Below are 21,841 nucleotides of genomic sequence, written 5' to 3' on the forward strand. Positions count from 1 at the left end.
TTAATGTGTGGTAGATATTATTATTAAGGAAACTTTTCAGACAAGACCGTTTTTATGTTGGCTGATCACATCTCGTTGATTTGGAATTTTAAATTTAATGTGTGGTAGATATTATTATTAAGGAAACTTTTCAGACAAGACCGTTTTTATGTTGGCTGATCACATCTCGTTGATTTGGAATTTTAAATTTAATGTGTGGTAGATATTATTATTAAGGAAACTTTTCAGACAAGACCGTTTTTATGTTGGCTGATCACATCTTGTTGATTTGGAATTTTAAATTTAATGTGAGGTAGATATTATTATTAAGGAAACTTTTCAGACAAGACCGTTTTTATGTTGGCTGATCACATCTCGTTGATTTGGAATTTTAAATTTAATGTGTGGTAGATATTATTATTAAGGAAACTTTTCAGACAAGACCGTTTTTATGTTGGCTGATCACATCTCGTTGATTTGGAATTTTAAGTTTAATGTGTGGTAGATTTAATTATTAAGGAAACTTTTCAGACAAGACCGTTTTTATGTTAGCTGATCACATCTCGTTGATTTGGAATTTTAAATTTAATGTGAGGTAGATTTTATTATTAAGGAAACTCTTCAGACAAGACCGTTTTTATGTTGGCTGATCACATCTCGTTGATTTGGAATTTTAAATTTAATGTGTGGTAGATTTAATTATTAAGGAAACTTTTCAGACAAGACCGTTTTTATGTTGGCTGATCACATCTCGTTGATTTGGAATTTTAAATTTAATGTGTGGTAGATTTAATTATTAAGGAAACTTTTCAGACAAGACCGTTTTTATGTTGGCTGATCACATCTCGTTGATTTGGAATTTTAAATTTAATGTGTGGTAGATATTATTATTAAGGAAACTTTTCAGACAAGACCGTTTTTATGTTGGCTGATCACATCTTGTTGATTTGGAATTTTAAATTTAATGTGTGGTAGATTTAATTATTAAGGAAACTTTTCAGACAAGACCGTTTTTATGTTGGCTGATCACATCTCGTTGATTTGGAATTTTAAATTTAATGTGTGGTAGATATTATTATTAAGGAAACTTTTCAGACAAGACCGTTTTTATGTTGGCTGATCACATCTCGTTGATTTGGAATTTTAAGTTTAATGTGTGGTAGATTTAATTATTAAGGAAACTCTTCAGACAAGACCGTTTTTATGTTAGCTGAACACATCTTGTTGATTTGGAATTTTAAATTTAATGTGAGGTAGATTTTATTATTAAGGAAACTCTTCAGACAAGACCGTTTTTATGTTGGCTGATCACATCTCGTTGATTTGGAATTTTAAATTTAATGTGTGGTAGATTTAATTATTAAGGAAACTTTTCAGACAAGACCGTTTTTATGTTGGCTGATCACATCTCGTTGATTTGGAATTTTAAATTTAATGTGTGGTAGATTTAATTATTAAGGAAACTTTTCAGACAAGACCGTTTTTATGTTGGCTGATCACATCTCGTTGATTTGGAATTTTAAATTTAATGTGTGGTAGATATTATTATTAAGGAAACTTTTCAGACAAGACCGTTTTTATGTTGGCTGATCACATCTTGTTGATTTGGAATTTTAAATTTAATGTGTGGTAGATTTAATTATTAAGGAAACTTTTCAGACAAGACCGTTTTTATGTTGGCTGATCACATCTCGTTGATTTGGAATTTTAAATTTAATGTGTGGTAGATATTATTATTAAGGAAACTTTTCAGACAAGACCGTTTTCATGTTGGCTGATCACATCTCGTTGATTTGGAATTTTAAATTTAATGTGTGGTAGATTTAATTATTAAGGAAACTTTTCAGACAAGACCGTTTTTATGTTAGCTGAACACATCTTGTTGATTTGGAATTTTAAATTTAATGTGTGGTAGATTTATTTATTAATAATTATTAAGGAAACTCTTCAGACAAGACCGTTTTTATGTTGGCTGATCACATCTTGTTGATTTGGAATTTTAAATTTAATGTGTGGTAGATTTAATTATTAAGGAAACTCTTCAGACAAGACCGTTTTTATGTTAGCTGAACACATCTTGTTGATTTGGAATTTTAAATTTAATGTGTGGTAGATTTATTTATTAATAATTATTAAGGAAACTCTTCAGACAAGACCGTTTTTATGTTGGCTGATCACATCTTGTTGATTTGGAATTTTAAATTTAATGTGTGGTAGATATTATTAAGGAAACTTTTCAGACAAGACCGTTTTTATGTTGGCTGATCACATCTCGTTGATTTGGAATTTTAAATTTAATTTGTGGTAGATATTATTATTAAGGAAACTTTTCAGACAAGACCGTTTTTATGTTAGCTGAACACATCTTGTTGATTTGGAATTTTAAATTTAATGTGTGGTAGATTTTATTATTAAGGAAACTCTTCATAAAAAACCGTTTTTATGCCGGCTGATGAAATATTATCGAGTTGGAATTTTAAATTTAAAATGTTGGTTTAAATAAACAACTCCTTGAGTTATGAGTTTTTATTTAAAGTGTTTTAAAAAATAAGGAAAAATGTTTAAAGCGGAAAATGGGAGAGATGTTTACCGGACGCCTGCCGGTAAGCAACTGAACTGGTTGTGGCTTGAGTGGACCTCCCTTGAATACAAATGTCACAATAAAACGTCATGGCCTGCTTCGCTTCTAATAGAGATGGGGAAACATTGATTACACTAGAGGTGGGGAAAAAATCGATTGTAATCGATTACAATTCAATTGCTATATTTCATTGCATTTACTCAATTTCTATTTTGGTTCAAGTGAAGATAATTTATTTCATTTTAGTGTTTGTATCAAAATCAAATCATGTATATTGTTGATATTTCTGTCTAGTTTTTTCCCATATATTTTATTTTATATTATCATTAGTGTTCTTTTCAAAATTTCTAAATGGTCAAATGTATAGATGTCCTGGTCTTTGGATCAGCAAATATTGAATACATTACGTAGGGATGCAATAAAGAATATATAAATGTTTTATGAATAAAATTAAATATTTACATTTGCAGATATGTAACAAAATTGCCCAAAGTTGGTGAAAGGGTTGAGGGTATGTATATGGAGACATGCTTCGGTGGCGAGGGGGCTAATCAATGTGTGGCTGCTGCTAAGTTGGGTTCCACTGTCGCCATGATTGCAAAACTGGGCAAGGACGTGGCAGGTAATGACTATCTAAACTATCTGATTCAGCAAGGCGTAAATGTCGACAATGTGGAGCAATTGGAGGACTCAGCCACTGGTATGTCAGAGATTGCTAAATCAGATAATGGAGAAAGTCAAATTATTGATGTACCCGGTGCCAATTCGCTGCTACTCGCCAAAGATGTGTGTCGCTGTAAGAAAGCTTTCAAAGATGCAAAAGTACTTCTTTGCCAGCTAGAAATAGGCCTAAAAGGAACATTAACCGCAATTCGAAAATTCAAAGGTGTGTCTATATTGAATGCATCACCCCTTAGTAATAATTTGACTGACGAATTGATCAAAGCGCCGACGATCCTTTGCATTAACAAGGATGATGCTGCCCAGGTTGCATCAGTAGATGAGATAAAGACCCCAGAGGATGCCAAAGAAGTAGCAAATGCTTTTTTGGGTAAGGGTGCTCAAAGTGTTGTTATAACTATGGGCGATCAGGGTGCAGTTTATTTATCAAAGGATGACAAGGACACTTGCAAGCACATGCCGGCTCCAGCAATTCGGGCTGTTGCAGACCCATCAGGTGTAGGTGATGCATTTGTGGCAAGTCTTGCTCATCATATAGCACTCTATCCGGATCTACCTAGGGAAAATCACATAAGTGCGGCTAATGCATGCGCCGCATTTTCTATCCAGCACAGTGGGACCCACTCCAGCTTTCCAGGGCAACACAACCTACAAAATGATATTTGTACAAGGCCACCAATAGTTAATATAATTTCTGATAAGAAAAAAAAATTCAATAACTGAAGAAGATGTAACCAATGAACCAGAAAAAGTCGATGAAAATGCTCAGGAAAAACTTCACAAAGATAATTCCAATACAGATGCGAAAGAATCGCACATTAACGAAACGCAAGAAGCCCAACGGCAAAGTACTAAAACAAGTAAAGTTTCAATCAATCCTGAGGCAAGCCAAAGCAAAAGGGAAGATTCATTAAAAGGAAAAACTGAAGAAAATCCAACATCAGAATATCCAGATGACTTATCAAAAAAAAAGTTCAGGATTAATGCGTATGTCGAAAGGGAGAAAAGTTGTTGGCTCCTGAAAATAACTCCAAGCATTGGACCGAAACTCCTCCTTTGTGTCACTAATAAAGGTTTTTTTTTTAATATTTATTGATTATTTTCTTAACTTTATTTTTTAGATATAATTGCTATGTTTAACCATTCTTGTCTCGCGGTTATTGTAATTATTTGGAATCTGCTTTACGAGCATCTTTCATATCTCGAGTATGAATTTTAGCTTCAGAACGGATTCTCGATTAAAATTATTTAATTAATTTTTTTCAATCTTAATGTAGAAATGTTGTGAGGTAAGTGTATATTAGGTCTTGTCTGCTTCCATATTATTAATATTAATATTAAACGGATAAAAACAATCTTCTATATATTTCTTGATCAGTATGGAGTCTTTAGATTTTTGTCTGTACCTCTTATAATCCAATTCTACATCAGGTGTGCAGTTTTATACATAATTCATGACAATATATACATTTCGCGCATCTAATGTGGTTCATTTGCCACCTGCAGACGAATTTCAAATTTCGTGTAATGAAGGGAAAACCGCGATAACATCGATTATTGAAATTATGATTGCGCATCGCTAAAAAGTTTGCCGAATTTGCTTTCGCCACTCCAAATCGAATTCGCCGAAAGAGCTAATAATATTTGACAGTTGAATTTTAAGTAAAACTTCAATTTTTTTTTAGTCCAAACACATGAAAAGTGAAAAATCACTAAAAAGAAAGATAGATAAATAAAGTCCCATTAAGATACAATTAGTTATCTGTTGATAAAATAAAATTTTAAAAATAATCAACACTGGAACAGTGTAAGTTCAAAAAAGCTTTTTAAGTAACTTTAAATGAAGCTTCTTTCTCCTCTTTGACTGAACTGCCAGTGTCATATCGGCATAAACAGCTGACGCTGCATGCCCCGTGAGCAGGTTTAAAAAGTACAGTGAACCCACGCATAACAAACGTCCCAGATAACGAAAATTTGGTACAACAAATACATTTTTTGAGAAAAAAGTTTTGCGAAACAAAGACAAAGGACAACGATTAACAAATAAGGAAATTTGGCATATCGAATTACTGTCTGTGTTAAGCAACGAAATACGGGGAAACCCCGAATATATTGTATGTATACATTAGCCCCTTATATTTTTAAACTTTGAATTTGATTTTCTCGACTCCCAAGAAATTTTTTCAGGTTTTTCAGTTTTTTGTTAGTTATTGTATTTAGATGATGACACGTAATTTTTGTCATGGCAGCTTTAGACGTTTTTTTACAGGTGTGTTTAAACAAAAAGCCCCTCCTACAAATTTTGGTCAATAGTTTAGCCCAGTCTTTCCAAAATCTTTAATATTATAGTTAGACATAGTTGTTGATCTGCATGCCAATTTTCAACAAAAAATTTTAATTTTTTATTATTTCGAAATTTTGAGTTTTTGTATGTAAATCTTGAGATCTTTTGGTTTGACGCCGTTTTACGATACCAATTTAAACTAAGGTAGTTTTTTCCTTATCCAAGTATGAAAGTAAATTGAATTTCCCGTCAAATGATACATGTTTTATAAAAATCCGACAAAATTTAGATACATTTCATCGCCCATAATTTCATGGAGACATGGTCCACTGTATTTAAACTTTTTCGTTGTAGGTACAGGTCTTTTTCTCTCTTGTTCGTTCTCACATGCACTGATGTCATTTCAGCTTTTTTCCGGCCAGATCCGGCTGTTTTGGAATTGCGAGTGCGGGAAAATTTGAAAACAGTGGGCAGCGGGAACTCTAGCTCTGTTCATATGTGCATGGTTTGCGTACTTGTAGATGCTTTTTGTCTTTGGTTGCGGGCGGACGTGCGCTTGGTTGTCCGTGTCCCCACAAGTCTTGTACTTCGTCTCCGAGTCGGTCCGCGTTGGTTGGTTTTCATTTATGTGTTTTAGATTTCTTTAATTCGTATCATTTCGTTTCGTAAATTGTGCAAAAGATAAAATATCAAAACACGGTAGCAACAAAAAGCCAGAAAAAAGAAAAACAGCAACAACATACAATTTGTGAAATAGTTTTAGCCAGCAGCAGCGAACTTGGTGCAAGTGGCAGAGGCCATAAAAGAAAACAACAACAAATTCTTAACAAAAAACAAAACAGGTTTTTTTGTGGCCAGAGTAATAGAGAGTCAGAGAGAAAGAGAACGGGAGCTGGCAGATAGATTACTCTTAAAAGAGCATGCGAAATATATGTATAAAAACTGTGACTACGAAAGGGAATGCGAATTATGCTCTCTCTCTCTTTCTCTTTGTGAAATTAAAAATTCACATCCTTTGCAAGGTCCTAAATGCCCAGCAAAGAACCTGTTTATACTATGTGTTTATATGTATGCCTGTGTTTTATTCTCATTTTTTTTTGTTTGAAAATCATTTTCTTTTTAACGTTTGTATGTGCGTGCGTGTGAGTGTTTGTATGTAGATTTTCCAACAGCCCGAAATCAATAGGGGAAAACCACCGTTTGCCCGAAAAAAGTGCCGTTACTTCTCGCTGTCGCTTCGGCCCCAAGTCAATAAATTCCAGGCAGCCCTAGTCCCAGTAGCCCCCACGCCGAATACCCAGCCCCCACCAACGATAATCAGAATCAGCTGGCAGCTTTTAAGGCACCTAGCAACAGCAGACGTCACAGCAGTCCGCAGTTAACCTCTGCCACCAGGAGCGCATCTACTGAATGCGTGGCTACAAAAATCTATGTTTAACAATGAATGAATTTTCAAGTATCTATTCTGTGATAATTTACCAAATTGACTTAATAAATCATTTTAAACCACTTTCCACTAAAAAAAAAGCCCTTTAAAATTGCAGAAAAATAATTTCCTACGAGAAAAAATGTTTTGAAGTGAAAATCCTACAAGTTTTTGTGGCTTAAAGCGAATGTATCGAAAGTATTCGAAGTGTCAAGGAATTTTGAAAGGTTCTGGTCTATTTCATGGAACATTCTTTATATTTTCACGTGAAAATTATGATTTGAACAATAAATCAGAACTTCTTGATTTTTGAAAATCACAAAAAGTTTTTACTTACTTTGGTAATAAATTCGTATTCCGGTAACGGATCTCAAATTGGGTCCCTCATTTGACTTCGTAGGCGGCCCTGTGCCTATTCTGCTGGCGCTGCTGCCCTCCGTCAGCTGTGCGCTTAATGCGCAGGCGCCATACACGCGCGCTCGCACACACCAACACAGACAAAAGTAAAGACTGTGTGTGGTTAAGAAGGGGGTGGAGGGGAAGAAGGAGGTCTAGTTACTGCCTGCCTGCCGCTTTGCCAGTAAAATTGCATTGCTGGCATCTCGCTTGCACCTATTGAGTTTTACATTTACATGGCAGTAATGCCGGAAAACTGTAAATGTGTGTGTGTGTGCTCTTGTTGTTTTTGTTGTTGTAATTCGCCCACATACGCTGACATCCTTCGTGCCTGCTTTGCTGCTAGGCCAAAAGGCAAAGCTTTCGGCCTTAGTGCCCGGCTGCAGGTCCTTTGCTCAAGTTCTGGCCGCGCTTTACAATCAGCTGGCTACATTTTGCTGCTTACTGCTGGCAGTCGTGATCCTTCATCCTGCTGGTTAAGCCGCCTGTTCAACACAAAAAGTTTTCAGTTTTCCTCTTTTGCACTAGGTTAGTTAGTGAGTTAGTTTTTTTTTATTTTTTGTTGTTAGTTTGGAAACCGGCTTTGCAAAGGTTTCAATCGTCTGTTTTTTCAGCTGTTTAACTGACAAAAAAGTGGTTAAACTTCTTTTTTCTATTTTTTTTTTGTTTTTTTTTTTTTTTTTGGTTGTTGATTACACTTTAATTTGTCTTTTTCTATTTATTTGCTGTTTGCGTGGGCACCTTTCAAAAAAAAACAAAAAATTTTATTATTTTTTCTCTCTCTTATTTTTATCAGAAATAAATACAAAAAAAAAAAAAACTCGAAACTTGATTTATGCACACGAGCAGCCATAAATCAATATAACAATAAAACCAATCTCTTTAAAATCCAAAGCCGAAAAGTGTTATTAAGCCCAGCAAATAATTTAAATCAAAAATGTAAGAAAAGCAGTTCTCAAAAACCAAAAAATACAGAAAACGAAAACGAAGCATCAAATCGGCTTGGGCCTATCCTCCACCTCGATTCCGCACCAGCAAAGATGGCCGCCAGGACGTGCAGCAGCGGTAGCAAAAGCACTAACTTCGTCACCATCAACAACATCTACTAGCTGCAGCAGACTCTCCTTCTTCACACACACACACACAGTGCAAGCATTGCTGCAGTCTCAGCCTCTACAGCTGCATAAACTCTTAAAGGTGAGTAGGTATATAGTTGGTCTTAAAGTTTCAAGTTTTGCCATACATATGTATGTACGTATGGGCATATATAAATCCGATTGTGAGTGCGCTTAGTCGTAAAAACTGGGTGAATTTCGAGTACCTACAAAAATTGTTGTACTGTCTGCAAAGTTACCCAATACTTAAAACACACTGGGGCAGTAATTAAGTGTACTCAGTGTAATATACATGAGTTTTAATTACTTTTTTGGGTTATAAATTCAATGTTTATCGAAAGTGCACTTTTTATACCCTGCAGCCGATTGAAGTGCATTTGTCCGTTCGTCAGTCAGCTACTAAATCTGTTGAAGACAATTCAAATGTTTTTCATTTTCCTTTCCCCTGCCTTTGTAGTGTATGTTCAATCAATATCTATTAATAAACAAAATTGTATTACAATTCGAATTAAGAATAATCCTATAATACTTTGAAACATTTTGCATTCAACACAAGTGCCGAATTGACCAATTAATGTTGAGTGAGGAAAACGGCATTTAAAGAAAATTTCATTATAAATTGATGGGAATTCAATTGAGTTCAGAATGATTGTTTAATTTGAGTTTACTTCATTTGACTGAATTACTTGATATTTATACAGATAAAAAGATATTTTAACTTTGGAGGAATTCAACCACAAAAAATGCAAAAATCGTTTTTTTGATATTTTGATTTGTAGGTATAAAATAAATATTAGCTCATCAAACGATGTAGATAAGAAAAAGAAAATATAATTTTAAATATTTTGTTGAAATTTTTGGCATTTTATGCAATATTAATCTTAATGGCGACATTTTTTAACTGTGTGAAGCAGGATATTCTATTTTTGGCCCATTTATCAGAAAAGAAAAATTCTTTCTTGGATAATTTCGTCAAAATAAATCGTATATATTGACTTTTCAGATGTAAGTCCATAGACTTAAATCACTAGTTAGATTCAAAGAGTAGGTTTAAATGCAAAAGTTTTGGTAATTAAGTGTAGATAAATAAACAATAGATAAATAAATTTGTTATACTTTATCTTATCAATTTTTTAGTTATGGTAAATACTTAAAGTATATTTTGTATTTTATATTGTATTTCCATCCAATGGTAACTATAAATTGACAATTGTTTTACATGTACATTGTTTTACAATGTAATTCCATAATTATATTTATGTAATTATTATATTTTAATGCTTATTTGATGGTTAATGTAGAGGAAATTACTTTTTGGTTAATATCTTATACAAGAAAAATATTATAATAATATTATTCAAATTGAAATGCTTGGCCAACGATGAAAACTTAGAATGAGAAGGGGAAGAGAACTGTCCAATCAAGAGATTCTTATGATGAATGACTTAAGCATTTCCATCAATCTTATACACAATTGTGTTTGTGTATCTACTACCCCGCTCAATCCGTCCGTCACTCCCGTCTTGACCACCCACCCACCGTACCATTAGGCATTTCCTTTGATATTCGGCGACTCTTGTCATATTCGTTTGTAGGTTTTGTTTTTGTCTTAATTTTTTATTTTAGAGCATCTCAAATTCTCATTTCTTTTCATTTTTTTTTTTGCGCAAAAAGCGCAAATTTTTGATGACTATTTGGCTGGAGTCACGGGAGTCGGTGGACAGCGGCTAGCGGCCACAGAGTTCAAAAACTGAAACGGAGGGCAGCAAAACTTACAAAAAAAAAAAAAAAAAAAAAATAATAATAAAAAAAAGAGACCCATTCAAAAAAGCCCGTCAAACCAGTCGGTTCTTTTTTTTTTTTTTTTTGCCTAGGCCTGGGCAAAACTGGCCCGTTGATGACTTTTTACATAGAGACAGACAGTGGAAGAGGGAGAGAGATAGGGAGAGAGCGAGAGCGAACGAGACATCATCTGTGTTGTGCTGGTGTTGCTTCTTCTTCCTCTTTGAACTACTACACGTATCTAAACTTGTTTGAAACGTGTTACATTTTAAGAACGTTTCGCCGCAAGCGGCAAGTGGCAATAATCCTTTCAAACTTGACAGCGGCAGCATTGCAAAACTCGAAGGAAAAAGAGGCAAGCACAAAAGGCAAGCGAGGGCTATACATATGGGCGCAGTGGGTGTGGCAAAATGACTGAATTTTCCAAAAACCAAAAATAAAGGAAGCATGGACGTAGACCACTGTTAAAATTGAATTGGCAATTGAAATTTTTTAAGTTTGTTGGAAGCAAATATCATGAAAAAATACATATGTACATATGTATGTATGTATATATTAGATAATCCCAATCCTTTCCATTAAAACCAACGGAACCACTTTTTAGTATTGAATTCTTCAATTTTTTAAAAAACTTTTAAAAAAGAAAGGAGAATCGCATTTGTTTTTTTTCATTTTGATAATTTAATGATTTTTTTGACCGTATATTATTAATAAAAGTGAGCTGAAATTTTGTGTTAAATTACATCGTTTCAGATCATTCTAAGGCCAAGGTTATTAAAAACCACTAATCTATAGTTATAATCAGACCAATTACACAAATTTAGAAATCAAATTAGAACATCATGTTTTTTATTACCTAAAAAAGAATAATAAATTTAAAAAAACTTGGCAAACTATAAAATAATTAAACTATTTCAAATTCATTAGGGCCTAATTCATTCACACACTCATCTTGGTTTTTCCTAATGAAAAGTGTTTATACAAATAACTTGTCTATTTATAATCTAATTTTCATGGTCTGATAAATATTTCAGTAAAAAAATGTCTTTTCTTCTGTTTAATCTCAGAAATCTACAAATCTACGGACATTCATAGGTTGATTTGGAATCATTCCAGAAAAAAATATTTGTCTCATGAATTCAGTTAAAAACTTTGCTAATCGTTTGAAAATTCACTTTTTGTTTCCATTTGGTTATGTATTGTGCCCCTTTCAAAAGGACTACTACGTCCATGTGTTTACATCCATTTTCTACGGGTATTTTTCTCTATGTATGTATGTATATGTTGGCTGTCATTTTGATTGCCAGTTATATTTTTTTGTTTTTATTTTGGTTGTTGTTATCATTTTTTATATAGAGCCGCCATTTTACTACTGCCACACACACACACACACACACACTCATGTACACACAAGCCTTTCCTTAACACAAAAAAAGAGGAAAACAATCCCAAGAAGGCAAAAAAAAGTGAAATTGATATTTTCGCACAAATTGCCGTTAACAAGGATGTGTATGTAGGTAGGCTCTCTCCTAGGCAACAACGTACACGGCATAAAAAATTTGCCTGTCAAAATTTTAGTGAGTTGAAAAACGGGTGCAAAAAAAAAAAAAAAGAAAACACAACGAAGAAGAAGCGAACGGGAAATTGTTTACCGTGGTTCCAAAATGATGTAATTTCGCGTGTTCGTGCAATTCAATTTCCTGCCAACGGAAGCTCTAGCCTCACACGCCCACTCGTCTCGTCTCTGCTCACCCAATTCAACTTCAACATTTATTTGTTCTTTTCAAACAAAACGCCGAAAAAATAAAATCCGGCAAACAAAAAAAAGAAGCTTTAATTGCGTTCTTCATGCTGCCAAAAAAAATAAACAAACAGAAAAAAATAGAGAAAAAAATAACTGTAACATATATAATTCAATTTTGTAAATTTGCTATCTAAACAGTTTATATCCATTTTGACCAGCTTCCTTTTACACAACACTGCGCCCCTCACACCATCTCCATATCCTGTTCCTTCTACATCTTTTTTTCAAACTCAATAAAACCTATCACATATCGTTTTACTCTAGTGTAAGGGTAAATTGAAAATATTTTACTGGTTTATAGACTTTTTCCAGAACTATGTGAACAGTTAGGAAGTCTCTACAAATTTGCAATTCTTTTTGACAGATCTTGTTCTTAAATAGAGTAACAATTCGGAAGGGTAAATCTTAAAAGAAAGATCATTCCATGAACCAGCAAACTTTTCTTATAAAGTGTTAAAACCAGTTGAGAATCACAACTAAAGACGTTTTAAGAAAGAGCAAACCTCACCAAGAGACTTAAAAATGCAACGCCAAAACTAATTGTGAATTAAAACTAAAAGAGGTTAAGTAATAATGGCAACACAAACAACCCTAGAAAACAATATATATAGCAAAACTTTGCCAACGTATCAATCTATAGGCATTCCCTGTGTATTTTTATCCAAAAATATGTACATAAACAAACAAATTCGTGCGAAAGGTTTTTTATATAAAGATTGTACAGACTCTCACAACTACAAAGGGTTAATTTTTCTAAAGGATCTTTTGATTTTTTATATCCTGCAACCCCCATAACAATTGCCAACCCCTAAAACTTTAAGCAGCATCGTTGAACAGAAAAGCGTATGCAAAGTTCGTTCTTTAGGTATGCATATATGTATGTATATAGAATTTCCTTACGAAATATTTGCCATATTTGGCATAAATAAATTATATTCAAAAAATAAAATAGAAAAAAAAAATCCAACGACGAAGCAATTCGACCCCCGGCTGGACTAGTAGCTGTTGGCTGCCTGCTGACTTTGGCTTTGGCTTTGGCCAGGGCAGCCTATATTAACAATAATTTCTTTGTGCCTGGGCATCTTGCCAAAAAGTTTAGTTTTGCCTTTGCCATTGCTGCACAGCAGGCGACAAACGTTTTGTGGCCAATTTCCCGTACCGCACTCCATGCCCCTCCCCCCTTAGGCAAACAAAAAGAAAAAACAAAATCCTGCTGCTGCTTCTGACCCATTGTCAAGTTGGCCTACTGCCTCCCCTTTTTGACGTTTTGTCTGGAGTCAAATTCAAAAGTTTTTCGAAATTGCCTAAAACATAAAACCAACCCAAAGGGAAATCCCTATCGTGCCCAACCATGACCGCCAACACCAGCACCGCCTCCGGGCAGACGACAAGTGACAGCTCCTTGATTGATCCTGCCGCCCGGCAACAATTTGGCTTACTCAAATGGCTAATCGAATGGACATTCAGTTCAAAGCAGAAATTGCGGCAAGCCGAAAAGGTATTATTAGCTCAACTAAAGACGCCCTATCAAGCCTACTTTATCGATATAGGGAATGTGGTTGATGTTGATGGATCTGAGCAAATATGGACATTATCCTTGACTAACCCCCAAGCAGAGGAGCGTCGTTTGCCGTTGGTCGTTCTACATGGTCTGGGTATGGGTCTGGGTATGTGGTATCACAATCTAGACGATTGGGCCAAACAGCGGAAGGTCTATGCTTTAGATATTTTGGGATTTGGTCGTAGCACTCGTCCCATTTTCTCAGCCATAGGGGAACTCTGTGAATGTCAATTGGTTACCGCCCTTGAGGAATGGCGTCAGCAGTTGAAAATTGACGAAATCATATTGCTGGGCCATTCTTTTGGAGCTTATTTAGCCAGTTGCTATGCCTTGACCTATCCCGATCATGTTAAGCATCTTATTTTATGCGAGGAATGGGGTTATCAAAAGAAGGAACCCAAAACGAAAGAAACCCTTTGGCAAAAGTTTTTTAAACATATCGAAAGTTTATGTCATCCTTATTGTTTAACGCGCTTGCTAGGACCTTTGGCCAACCTACAGCAAGTTCAATCTGCACCCACTCTAATCTCGCAATATGCTCAGCAATGTAATGGCGGTTTACCCACTGGTTTAGCTGCCTTTCATACCATTTCCAAAGATTTGCTACCTCTTCTGCTTCGTATGGTCGATTTACCCAACAATATCGGCATCACTTTCTTCTATGGCCAACAAACTGATCCTCGTTCCGGCATTAAGTTGCAACAACTAAGAACCAAATCTCATGTGGAAATAGTCACCCTACCAAATTCAGATTATTATTTCTGTATAGAGAACCCAAAGCTTTTTAATCATAAAGTCTGCAAAATTTGCAACTCAGTTGATTGTTTCAAAAATATGCCAGCTCTTAGAGAAATCATTTTATTGTAAATGGAATATAAATCAAAATTAAAAGTTTAAAGATTCTTATCAAGATCTTGAAACTCATTCTTAACTTATCCAAATATATCTTACATCCATCGAACGACCATCTAAATGGACAAGTTTTCTAGAATATGCGATGTTTTAGTCTGCTTCATTAGTCTTAGTCTTAATTCACCTCTTATCTTAGAGTTTCTAGCTTTACCTGACTTGAGACTCCATTAATAAACAGTTCTGGAGACTATTAAACAAAAAAATAATTCATTTTAAGAGTTAGATAAGATACTTTATCTTTAAGATACTAACCTTTAAGATTTTCGTGACTTCTTGACAATTTGGTGCCAGGTTTTTAATGGCTTTAATGAAATGTTCAGACTTAACTATTGCTTGTATTGGAAATATTTAACTACCCACTCGCCAATATGCAAAACCATCTTAAACAAGGCACAGTGGGTTGTTTATCGATAACCCATTGTATAAATCAATTATTGATTTGTAAAGTTTGGAAAAAAAATAATGGCGAAACATAATCAATTATTCAGTCTAACTGTTTGCAATAATCATAACTTTTCATCAACTTAATACATCTTTTTATTCTTTCCAAATAATTTTAAACATGTAATTAATATTGTCACAAGAGTTTTCGACAAACGAAGCACTGTGCGACTGTCAGTTTAAGAATTTGAGGTACGCAGCATCCTTTGATTAATAAAAAATATTTTACAACTATTCAAACGATATTTGTGCATTTACTTTGGTATTTTGGTAATAAAACACTGAAAATGTCTTAACCGTATTGTGACTTTTCGCCATTGTACAGATAGTAGTAAGCACCATTAAAACGTACAGGAACGACATTTGGGGAAACGCTGGTCAATGCATCGATGGGAACTCTTACAGCCGTTGCATTGAATGCGATAGTTCGATAAAAGAAGGCCGTTAGAAAACTAGCGCTGACCACAAAAGCCAGGAAGAAGCCCAAACAAAAAACACAATCTTTGTTAACATGAAGACACAGACAAACGGCGGCAGCAAAGTCACTTAAAGTCTGGCCCAAACGACCGGGCAGAGATCGTTGACGATTGTTGGCAGCACGGCGAGCTGCGGCAGCATTAGTGCTTATTGTAATTGTATGATGAGTACGTTCGCAGGGTGGTCGAATATCAGGGTGTTGGGGATTACCACGATTTGCAGTCGACCGAAAAGATCGCGCTGTTCGCACTGTCTTCATTGTGGTTACATTCAGGCGAAGGCTACTTCGGCCAGGATTTGTACTTGTGCTTCTGGTTTGTGTGCCAAATTCACATTGTTGAGGAGGAACTTCAATTATTGACATGGTATCCAGCAAAGGATAATGATTGCCAGTCTGAACTGGAACTTCTTGTTTATGATTCAATGCTTGCTGTTCTAAAGTCTCTAAATTGCGTGTAAAATGATTGAGCAATTCGAGTATATGATGAATACGTCGCTCGGGGAAACTTGAAGTGGAAGTAGGTTCACAAATTATCGGAGTGCTTTCTAATGCCGAAGAACTTTCTGATGTTGGACTTTGTGGTATTATAATCTCTAATAAGTCCTTTACCAAAGCTTTGGCCTCTTCGGCATTCTGTCTACTTGTGTTTGGCGATTCGTCTATCAGAAAGGTAATATGTTGCGACTCTGTCCTCTCGAGATTATCTGTATCGGTTGCTTCTAAATTAGCATCTGGTAAATGTATTACATTTGGCTCATCTCCTATGGAAATAATCACATGATCCGTTTCTCCTGCCTCTTGATCCTTATGTTCCTCATCGTCATTTGTTGCCATTTTCCGTTTTTAGTGGGAAAACCAGAAATTTTGTGTTGTTTTCAGAAAGTGAATGTTTTGTTTCCATCCGAGAAAAACAATGTAAATGACAGTTTCAAATATGTTTACGACTAATGACATAATAAGTACAAAAAAAAATTAAATTAAAACCAAAAATATAAAAGAAATCCAAAACGTAAATCAAAATTCATTTAGTTAAATGGCGTGCAGGGAGCAGCCACAGTTAACTGCCAATTTCGTTCATACACTAATTGGCGATTTGGTTCAGGAAGCTGTAGTAGATGAGCATCCTCATCATCATCATGTGAAACTATCCTCTGACCCTGATACATGCCAGCGACTTTTCGATATATTGGGTTATCAGCCATGCTCAGAAACTGATGAAACTGAGGATTTTGTTAATAACAATGGGGACAACATCGAGGTGATCATCTCGTCTAGTCAGTGTACACTGTACAATACTCCCAAAGAAACGACAAAATATCAACGCAACTGGCACAATTGGCTGATCAATGCCGTAAATGATGGTAAACATCTGAGTGTTTATTGACTTCCTGTTAAGATTTTAGAGCTGTAATTTCCCTTTCTCCTAGAATCTTCTGAAGATGAATTCGTGCTGAGTGCAAAAACAAAGAACAAAGTTGTGCCTAAACATTCAGTAGCTGTGCAGACGGAGCAACCACGATTACGTAAATTAGATCAATTGATGGGAAGTCCCTTAATAATATCGGCACCCTGTGAGCTGACACGTCAAACGATATTCATCGATGCCCTTTCCACACCGGGACCGCATGTTGTAGCTCGTGCACCGCTGGCCGATCGATTTTGCTATATGTTAACCGATTTTGCATCTGCACTCTACTGCAGCCTTGCCATCATGTGTTGCTGCACCCCAAACATGTTTCGATAAACCACCGAGAAATGACCTTATTTTGGCCTTTATTTTTTATGTTTTTTTTTTTTTAAATAAATATAATAATATTTTGGATATTTCATTTGTGTACTGAGCATGCCACTCTTATGTAGGCGTCCAGTGATCAGGTTAATTGATTACGTTGCCGTACATCTGGATTCACAATGACTAGCCTATTCGTCTGCCTAGTGACATTATCTTGAAGGAAACTATAATAATGACCGATAACCAGATATAGACACCAAATGCATAGAAGTATGAACAGAATGTAGGTGAAATTCTCGCCAATCATATATACACAGGCCTTCAAAGTGTTACCGACTTGCACAACAATATGCCAAAACCGTTGGCGCAGTGGTGCCCTCTGTAGGGCAGTTGTTGAAGTAACCGATTCGACTTCAATGTGTATGGTATGTTGTTGAATTTTACTTGGCTTCGTTTCATTCGACGTATCTTTTCCTTTAGCTTCTGCTGCTTTAGGTTGAAGTTTGATTTGCTTTGGTTTTAATAACGTCCAAGATGTTTGACAGCTCATTTCAGAAGTCACAGGTTTGCGATAACCCACAAGCGTAGATTCAGAAAGTTGCATCAGGCTTGCCGATGATTTTGAAATATCGCTCAGCTCTGATGCTAAAAATATGCAGGAAAAAAATGGTCATTTAATCATTTTCTAGTTTCAATATTTTCCGTGACTCTTTAAAGTATGCAACAAAAATCTTAAACAAGCTTGAGTGTAAACGTTTGGGAAGTTTTTTAGGTATTATCCTTTTCTTAGATTAAATTTGTCGGCCGCCGATTGTCTTACCTTCTTTGTGAACTAATTGCTCAGATTTTGTACGCTTTAAGGCTAATGTTTCCCCTCCGGTGTGCTCCTGTCTCACAATTTTTGTAAAGTTCTCGAATAGATTCAGTAGTTCTTCAAAACGATCAGTCATATGTTTATGGCTCATCTGAATTTTAGCTAACGAAGAAAGATCAGGCTGCGTCAAAGATCTATCATTCTGTTCTACATCTTTGGCTTCAGGTCCTTCTGGTTGATGGTTGACATTCCAACCAATTTTAGTGGTATTTATTGTTGAGGTCACAATTCTATCCTCCGACTCTTTGGACTTAAAGTTCTGGCTTGGCATGTCAAGTTGTCTAAAGATGGACTTATGCTATGGTCGAGTTATGTATTCTTGTGTTATTTATTTTTGTATTATTTTTTTATGTTTGGTTTTGTTTGAAGCATTTATTTTGTTTGTGAATGAACAAAAAAAAAAAAAAAGAAACTAAAGTCTTAAAGTGAAGTATATTCCATGTCTTGTTTATTTTTATTTTTCTCATTTAAAAAGGGTTGCTTCGTTAGCAAGTGGATAATTTTTGCGCTAAATTAAGCAATTTCCTGCATAGTCTGGCAATTGGTCCAGCATTTGGTCACTGCTTTCCAGTCCAGACTTGCTCTGAATCCAGGGGGGGACACTTTACTCCTACTCCAAGTGTCCAAATCTCATCTCCTACCAGTTAGCTAGCCATGGATTCTCTGTCTAATATGACAATTATAACGGTCTAGTGCACTAACGTTATTTTGCATAAAATGCATTTCAAGAGTTTGTTGAATAGAATGGCCCCATGTCCATAGACTTGACCCCCAATGGCAAATGGGGTTGATTTTGATTTTTGGTTGTGATTTCGCAATATTTTGAAATTTGCTGATACTTGTGTGGCGAAAATTAAAACAGGGAAATGGTTAAGATAGAGTTATTAATAAAATTGGGTTCCTTTTGTAGGGCTAGAGATTTGTTCACTGTTTGGCCTTTATAAAGTTAATTGAATCGCCCCCACAGTGAGACATTGATATAAGTCGATTTTCTATAGAGTCATTTTCACTAATTTATCAGCTTTTTCACTCGATGACGTAAAAAACTACATGTAAAACCTTTTATAGGCAATAAAGTCATTATTGCGAAATTGAAGCTAATAATGGGTATCAGCCAAACACCTACATGGCCATTGTGCAATTGTTTTGGCTTTCTCATGAATTTGAGTCACTATAGTCTATTGTTAATGTGTTTAGAACTGAGCAAGTGAGTTAGTGAAACTGAAAAATGAGTGTATGAACAACTAAACTAGTAAGTCGGTGGTTAAAAGCATTTGTTGTTTGTGAACTGTTTGATCCGTGTGCTGAGCAATATGACCCATTTCTTTTATGTAGAAAGAGATCTATGTGCACCATGTGCAAATTATGGACTTTTTCTTTTCATTACTTTATTTTTAAAATATTTTGTCACTTAGCCAAAATATATGACACATAGTACATATATTTAAATATAGCTTAGCTGTCAAGTTGCAAGTCAAAAAAAAATTCCCATTCAATTTTCATAAACTTTGTGCGGCGGCCACAGGAAAGTCTATTAAAGGAGAGACATAATAAATTCATGGCATAACTCGCATGCGTATGTATGTATGTGTGTGTTTGTGTGTGAGTGAGTGTCTGTCTGTCCCCAATAGGGGTTGAATGCCTAAGTCCTTTGGCCGTCCAGTGCACCTGCTACTCAGTGGTCGAGTTTTGGTTTCTGTGCTGCATCCACATCTTCTCTTTTTTTTTGTTTGCCCTTCCCCATCTTCTCTTCTACATTTGCCAAAGCAAAGCTCCATTGTTATCATTTAAAAGGCTTAAGTGCGGTGAAGATTTATATTTGTTGTCCATTGGCTGAGGAAAAAACGGGGCGAAAAAAAGGAAATTCTCTGAGCATGCTGCACAGAAAATAAGATAAACGAACATTTTATTGATTTTCCTCACTCACATGTGGCTGGCTGCATGCAGCGGATGCTGTTGCTAGGCGGTCGCCAGTTTTGTCCCCTGTCCAAAAAGGCGCAACGAGCTTGATTGGTGTTTGTGTGTGAAAGTGTTGAGGCGGAACAACATCCAACGAGCAGCTCTCTGAGTCTGTTATGTATGGTCCTGGCCCTTAACTTCTACACATACGCACACACTTACAACGAAATTATATTTAAAGTTAAATATTCTGTTGCCTACTTTGATGCGTCAAGCTTAGTTCCCTTAGAACAGAACTCTCGCTTCTAATTATTGAAAATGTCTGAAAACGTTGTTCCTTTTGACTAGTAATTATATGTAAAGACCAGCAGTTCATATTGTCGTACTTATTTGCGTGGAGAATCTTTGGGGGGGTTTATTCTTAAAAAATTAAAATAACTTAAAATATGGCCGTAAGGTACTACACATCTACTAGAACCCTTAAAAAAGGCTTTTGCATTCATTTTGAATAGATTTTTTTGTCAAATTTTCTATGAATATTAAATGGACATTCAAGAACAAGGAAAGTATTCATTATCTGGTTAAATCTAACATTTATTTTTCAAGTTTTTCTAAATGCTGCAGTTTTAAAAACTGATTGCTTTCTTTCACGTTATACTCTGTACAATTTCTTTAGCCAGAATCTCCGAAGAATTAATGGCAAACTAAACGCTCCAAACTTTACCGCCATAAATACTTGAATCTGGGCAAATTTTCTTGTTGTTATTCTTTTTTGTTGCCTTGGCAATCTTCCTAGTGATTATAACAGTTAAAAACTGTTTCGGCCCTTCTAATTTATGAGGTGTTGTTGATTATTTCTCGGTGCGGTGCACATAAATTTTAACCAAGCAAAACTCCAAGTGGCCAACTGGGTAACTGGTAACTGGAGTAGGACTCGAAGTTGTTCAAAATTCGTTGCCAAAATCAAAGGCAACACTAACTCTGAATTTGCCCCTAGCCTCGAGGCTCGTAAATAATATTTGTTTAGAGATATTTTTGCCTTAATGCTGGTTTGTTTCCTATTACACTGAAACCTCGGCCTGCCTCGTTTATCATGGCTGCAGTTTGCGGATGCTGAGGGGTCTTTCAGCCCCTCCGTCTCTCTGGCCATCATCTTGCCAGCCTGCTCAGCATGCATTCAATTAGTGCGTGGCTAGATTTAGGATTTTCATCATTCTAACACCCTCTGCAACAACTCCCCACCCTCCCCATCCCACTGCATGTTATCATTATTGCCATAATTTCTCGGCCAGTCTTAGGCAATGTGGGACAGTTGGATGGAACATAGCCAGCTGAGACACAACTAAGGCAATTTATTATTACTATCTTAATGTGTATTAAGTTGAATTCTAGTTTTTGAAAACAATTATGAAAAAGTAAATTCTGACCACATATATATATTTATATATGTACATACCTATAGATGTTAATCTAAAGGATTAATTTCTTATTATAAAGGACAATTGCTTGTTAGAAGAGCATAGTTAAGGGAGAAAAAAAAACATTTATTAAGGAAAATTAAAGCTTTGGAAATGGAAAAGACAATTGAAATATTTATCAAAATTTATGTCTATATTTAAGTAATTTAGATGCTGGATCAACTACTATACTTGATTTCTAATTACAAATTACTGCAAAGATAAGTAAAAGTATTCTTGTCTTGCATGGAAACAGCTTATTTATTGCATCAAAATAGTTTACATAGAACGATAAAACTTTTAGTTTCAATTGGTTGGGAGGGGGAGTACTTCTTTATGTGTCAACTCTATTCCCGAAAATCAAATTAATTTCGGTTCGTAGTTTCTGTATGCATTATTTTAGTATTTATCTTGGCTTTTTCAACAACCATTCCTAGAT

General features: G+C 35.3%; 5 protein-coding genes across 6 annotated transcripts in view; 3 read left to right on the top strand and 2 right to left on the bottom strand.

The window, feature by feature from the left end:
- Positions 1–2,807: 2,807 nt before the first annotated feature.
- LOC137581033 (ribokinase) lies at positions 2,808–4,333 on the top strand. The gene is made up of 2 exons (XM_068295192.1): positions 2,808–2,967; positions 3,031–4,333. Exons 1-2 carry the CDS (start codon positions 2,912–2,914, stop codon positions 3,962–3,964), a joined length of 990 nt encoding a protein of 329 aa, XP_068151293.1. The 5' UTR covers positions 2,808–2,911; the 3' UTR covers positions 3,965–4,333.
- A 1,755-nt stretch (positions 4,334–6,088) lies between these two features.
- The window catches only part of B4, a 53,846-nt gene continuing 38,093 nt past the window's right edge, over positions 6,089–21,841 (top strand). Inside the window, exons 1-2 of one of the 2 annotated variants that reach the window (XM_068294181.1) lie at positions 6,089–6,224; positions 8,144–8,544. The gene's annotated coding sequence lies outside the window, so the exon portion shown is untranslated. Of the gene's footprint in view, positions 6,225–7,749; positions 7,876–8,143; positions 8,545–21,841 lie in introns of those variants that run through there. The other variant, XM_068294182.1, reaches the window with a different exon arrangement.
- Positions 15,209–16,395, bottom strand: LOC137580841 (uncharacterized). The gene has a single exon (XM_068294974.1). The coding sequence runs from the start codon at positions 16,272–16,274 to the stop codon at positions 15,255–15,257; it is 1,020 nt and encodes a 339-aa protein (XP_068151075.1). The 5' UTR covers positions 16,275–16,395; the 3' UTR covers positions 15,209–15,254.
- LOC137580843 (uncharacterized) lies at positions 16,389–17,216 on the top strand. The gene is made up of 2 exons (XM_068294977.1): positions 16,389–16,801; positions 16,868–17,216. The coding sequence occupies exons 1-2, from the start codon at positions 16,474–16,476 to the stop codon at positions 17,182–17,184; spliced, it is 645 nt and encodes a 214-aa protein (XP_068151078.1). The 5' UTR covers positions 16,389–16,473; the 3' UTR covers positions 17,185–17,216.
- On the bottom strand, positions 17,215–18,462 carry LOC137580842 (uncharacterized). The gene is made up of 2 exons (XM_068294976.1): positions 17,993–18,462; positions 17,215–17,817 (listed from the first exon to the last, which is right to left on the bottom strand). The coding sequence occupies exons 1-2, from the start codon at positions 18,315–18,317 to the stop codon at positions 17,312–17,314; spliced, it is 831 nt and encodes a 276-aa protein (XP_068151077.1). The 5' UTR covers positions 18,318–18,462; the 3' UTR covers positions 17,215–17,311.

The sequence above is a fragment of the Drosophila tropicalis genome, unplaced genomic scaffold (genome assembly GCF_018151085.1).
Source record: "Drosophila tropicalis isolate 14030-0801.00 unplaced genomic scaffold, ASM1815108v1 contig_845, whole genome shotgun sequence".
Classification (NCBI taxonomy): Eukaryota; Metazoa; Arthropoda; class Insecta; order Diptera; family Drosophilidae; genus Drosophila; species Drosophila tropicalis.